Here is a 4,845-nt window from a genome sequence, read left to right on the forward strand (position 1 = left end):
TATATATATATATATATATATTCTTAATTGAATGTACAGTCTGACTCAAAAATTCGGGATATAAGCAAGAAAATATTTACTTACCACTCATAAAATTGTATATTATCGGATTTATGGCACTGTTCACGTAACACAGAAGACGAGAGATTAGCGAAAAGATTGATATGGCTTTCAAATTATTCGAAATGTTCGCATATCTGAAAATAAATTAACGAAGGAAAAAACATAGACATGTTATTGTTATTATTATTTTGGTAGTGGGTAAATCTTAAATGCACAAATTATCAAATGTCAAGATCTTCGAGATTGGGTTTTAAGAAGAGAGGAAAATGTCCTTAGAGAGATAACATGGCAATAATGATTGCAAGAAAGGAGATTCCGCTAATACTCTGCATGTCGCCGGTATCTGAGATCAAGTATGTAATGGATTCAAAACAGAAACAATATTTCAGTGGGCACTCGGAGAGTTATCTTCTAGCATGTTTCATTTTGATGAATGTGGCTGCTTGCAAAGGAGCGGTTAAGTGGAATTGTAAAATCCTAGGCTTTGTGAAAAGTGATGGCACAATATTTAGAAAATTTAATATTTAATTTTTGTATGATTAATACTGCAATTTTTGTGTTCATTCATTATTATGACAGGTAGAAATGAAATACATCTTCTGCATAATTATAAGCGTTTATAACCTGAAAATTGTATCCATCGCCTGTCGTTATAGCCAACAACATACTGGCCATAGCAGTACGCCGTATAATGGAATCAAACTAAACCGAGTATATTGGGCGAGATAGTTTCTTTTGAACGAGACATCTGACGAGATACATCTACACTGGAGGATGCAACACAACCAATTTTATATAGGATGGGTAGAAATTAGCTAGGCATTAGAAATTGCTTATAGAATTTTTAATATCATTGTAATCACGACGAAAGTATTTTTTAAACAGACAACACTAATAGGAATTTTTTATATTTTTATTGTCTTATTTCTTATTTCTTATATTCCAGACGGCCCGTCGCTTCACTGTCCAGGAGTGAGCTAAGATAGCAGCACGTTTTGAAGTGTGGAATTCCGTTGTTTTGTTTAGAGATGGTGACGTGCATTTAAAGGTAAGCACGAAACACTACATTCAGAGACAATAAAAAATTGTCATGCAAAGCTGATGACCACAGGTTTGTGAACAATGCAGGAAGTGACCGATCAACCATATCCAGACCGGTGGAGGACGTGACAACAGTGCAGGAAATGTTTAATCAGAGTCCGCAAAAATCGGACTAATAAGACACACAATACGTACGGTGTTGCATAAAGAATTGAATTTCCGTCCGTGAAAACCCCATTACGTGCAGGAGATAAAACATGAATAGTGTGACCATAGAAGTCCAGAACTCCAAGAGGTTCAGATCTCGCTACATGCGATTTTTATCTGTGGAGTTACACAAAGGAGGACGTGTACAAGCAAAACCGCGCACACTGGAGAAGTTGGAGACTATACATATTTACAAACACACACACACACACACACACACACACACACGCCCGCAGATATATATTCTTTCACTCTTTTTATTGTTCCAGTCAGTTGACCGCAGCCATGATGGGGTACACCTTTAGTCAAGCAAATTGACTCCAGCAATTATTGCCTGTAAATCTAGTACTTATCCTGTCGCCCTCTTTTGCCGAACCGCTATATCACGGGGAGGCAAACACGCCAACATCGGTTCTCAAGCGATGCTAGAGGAATAAACATAGACGCACAATCACACGCACACACGCACATACATACATACATACATACATACACACAAACACACACACACACACACACACACACACACACACATATATATATATTTGTGTCCGATCATCTGTGTGTGTGTGTGAGAGACAGAGAGAGGGGCGATAGAGTGCGTGTATGCGTGCGTGAGTGTGGGTGCATTTATGACATTTCCTAGCCATGATTATATCTTTTACCTATATCATTTATCTTTTACTTGTTTCAGTTATTTGCCGGCGGCCATGCTAGGGCACTACCTAGAAATTTTAATCGAATGTATCCACCCGTTTACAATATATTTTCTAAATCCTACTTCCTACACTAGCGGCCTCATTGCCCAACCACTAAGTTACGGGGACGTAAACAGTCCATTACTGCTTGCCAAGCGGTTGTGGTGGGACAAACACAGGCACAAAAACATATATAGACACATATATACATATATAAGACGGGCTTTTTTCAGTTTCTGCCTACCAAACTCAGAGCTTTGGTCGCGCCGAGACTTTAGTAGAAGACACTTGTGTAATGTTCCACTCAGTCGGACATAACGCGGGACAGTGTGGTTCGGAAGCATTTTCTTACAACAAAAATATTTATATAATCACTGTAAATTTTACTTATACCTAGCGCATCCTACACAGAATTTAACCACTTTTTGAGCCCTTTTGCAGTGTCCTATGCTTGAAATTATAAAATATGACCGAAATTATAAAATATGTACCATTTTGACTGTAAATTGATGGTAGTAGATATGTGAAATGGTTTAACTGCTAATTTTAGCAAGTCAATTGAGCGCATAGGAGACCATGAACGGTTCGTTTCTATTTATTAGCTTAAACGATACAGACGGGCTCTGATGATTTATATAAGACAACCCTCTTCAATGTTATCTTTCCTTTCCCCAATACTCTGAAGTATAAGAAATGAAATTTGCATCTACATCGAGCAGATAGATGAAGCGACATCGTAGCTGTGACGTCATCCCTTTTGATAGACATGCCGTTTACTTTAGTTGCAACCATTATTTCTCTCTGGTATGTGATATAAACAAGAAGTACTGCTATTAAGACGTTGAGTCTAAGCAGTAGAGGACTAGAAACAGAATATATCAATCATCAACAAGATGAATATACTCAATTGCCCTTTCACATTGTTTATGCAGTAGATCACAAAAATGCCGAGGCGTCGTATAGAAAAGCCGATCATATATATACTGCCCAGTAATTATTTCCATCTACTATTAAATATAACAGAGATGTGGTTTGTAAGTGAACATCTGATGGAAAACTATTTACGGTGTAGGTAAGTTACTCCTTCAAATAAAAGGAAGCAATCCACCACTAGTTTTCACAGAGACGCACATGCGTGCATGTAATCATTCATACATAAGAGCACATATAGTTTCCTGTATGCAGATTTTTTTTTTAAATGCTTTTTATTTCTCCATTATTATTTATGCTTTCGTTCGTTTCTCGAACACGTCAAATGAAATTTTGTGAATGTACAAACAGCTTGTTCATTTATAACAGACAGGTGTTTTTTTTGGGGGGCGGGGGTTGTTTAGAAGATAACAATTTTTTTGTATTTTGGGTGAGGTTCTATGACAATGGAGATGGATAGATAGAAATATAGGTAGGTAGATAGGATGATAGATAGGTAGATAGTTAGATAGTCAGACACATAGACAGGTAGAGAGAGAAGTTCGATTCCCCTTCCTATTCACCATTCATTTATTTATTTCGTTATTTACCATTGTATTGGAATGGATTTAAGGACGATGACTTCTTCAAAAAAACAAAACAAAAAAAAAACAGGTAAGGTGTCGTTACTGTAAGTCTGTTTCCCTTCTTTCTCTCTTCCCCTTTCTTTCTTTTTCTCCTAATTGAGTTATATTTAGAGTACAAAATGTACTGTCTCCTCTTCTTTTAAACATTCAATTTTGGAGAGAATGTTTTGACAAAATGTAGTTCTGCATGAATAAAACATTAGTATAATATTTGCAAATAATTTTTTTTTTAAACTAAGCAAATACAATGAAATATATATATAAATAGACGAATGGGACAAGAACGCAAAGCATCCATCAGACGATACAAAGAAAACAAGGACGGGTCATTCGGAGTTTTCTTTCCTCAATCGAGTTCCAGATTATCTTTGCAATTTCGGCTGGTTATACTCGATATTGCTCCAATCTGGCCAGCCCCAAGGAAAAACCAAGCTGAGAGTACTAGACTCCTTGGAAGAAAACAGCGAATATATACGAAGACAATTACGAAAAAACGGAGAAATGGTACACAAATACGAATAACAGGACATTAACAACGGGTGTATTTCGACTAAGGACGAATTAAATTAAGCTGGCGTGTGTGGAAGTAAAGCCTTATGGCAGGGACATAAGTTTTGACAGACAGAGGGAGGGATATAGATGTTGCACGGATGGTAGTCGAACCAAGAAAAAAGTTTAGGCTTCGGCGAACAGCGGTCACGTGGGTTGAGAATAGAGAGAGATAGAGGCAGAGGGATAGAAGAATTAAGAGGGGCGCGAAAAAATGAAAGGGACAGAGGGAAGTGAAAGAGGAGGGAAGGTGAGCATGAAGAGAAGCCAGGAAATATGGGAGAGGGGGAACGAAAGAACGAATGGTGGAATGAACGAAGTGTAAAGGGGCTGATGGAAAGATGGAAAGAATGAAAGAATTGAAAGAATAATAGAGTCCTACAAAATTTAATATATACTTATATATAAGAGACCAAAGTATACGTACGCCGCTATATTTTTTTATATATATAAAAATAGAAAAAAAAGGCCAGAACGCAAAACATCCAGACAGTTAAGTGATACAAAAAAGGGACACCAAAACAACCAGACAGACGATACAAAGAAAACAAGGACGAGTCATTCGGAGTTTTCGTTCCTTAGTCGTTCGCCCTCTCTCACATTTCTTGGCCTTCACTTCATGCACACCTTCCAGCATCTTTCACTTCACTCTGCCCCTTTCATATTTTCTCGCCCCCTCCTTAATTCTTCTATCCATCTACCTCTACCACTCTCTCTTCGCTTCCCACGTG

The 4,845-nt window shown here is 37.5% G+C and overlaps 1 protein-coding gene across 1 annotated transcript in view; it reads right to left on the reverse strand.

The window, feature by feature from the left end:
* The window catches only part of LOC106870912 (orexin receptor type 2), a 355,794-nt gene that overhangs the window by 10,966 nt on the left and 339,983 nt on the right, over positions 1-4,845 (reverse strand). The window contains exon 5 of the mRNA XM_014917147.2: positions 85-197. Coding sequence (XP_014772633.1) covers positions 85-197 — 113 coding nt within the window. The remainder of the gene's footprint in view (positions 1-84; positions 198-4,845) is intronic.

This window comes from Octopus bimaculoides, chromosome 8 (genome assembly GCF_001194135.2).
Source record: "Octopus bimaculoides isolate UCB-OBI-ISO-001 chromosome 8, ASM119413v2, whole genome shotgun sequence".
Classification (NCBI taxonomy): domain Eukaryota; kingdom Metazoa; phylum Mollusca; class Cephalopoda; order Octopoda; family Octopodidae; genus Octopus; species Octopus bimaculoides.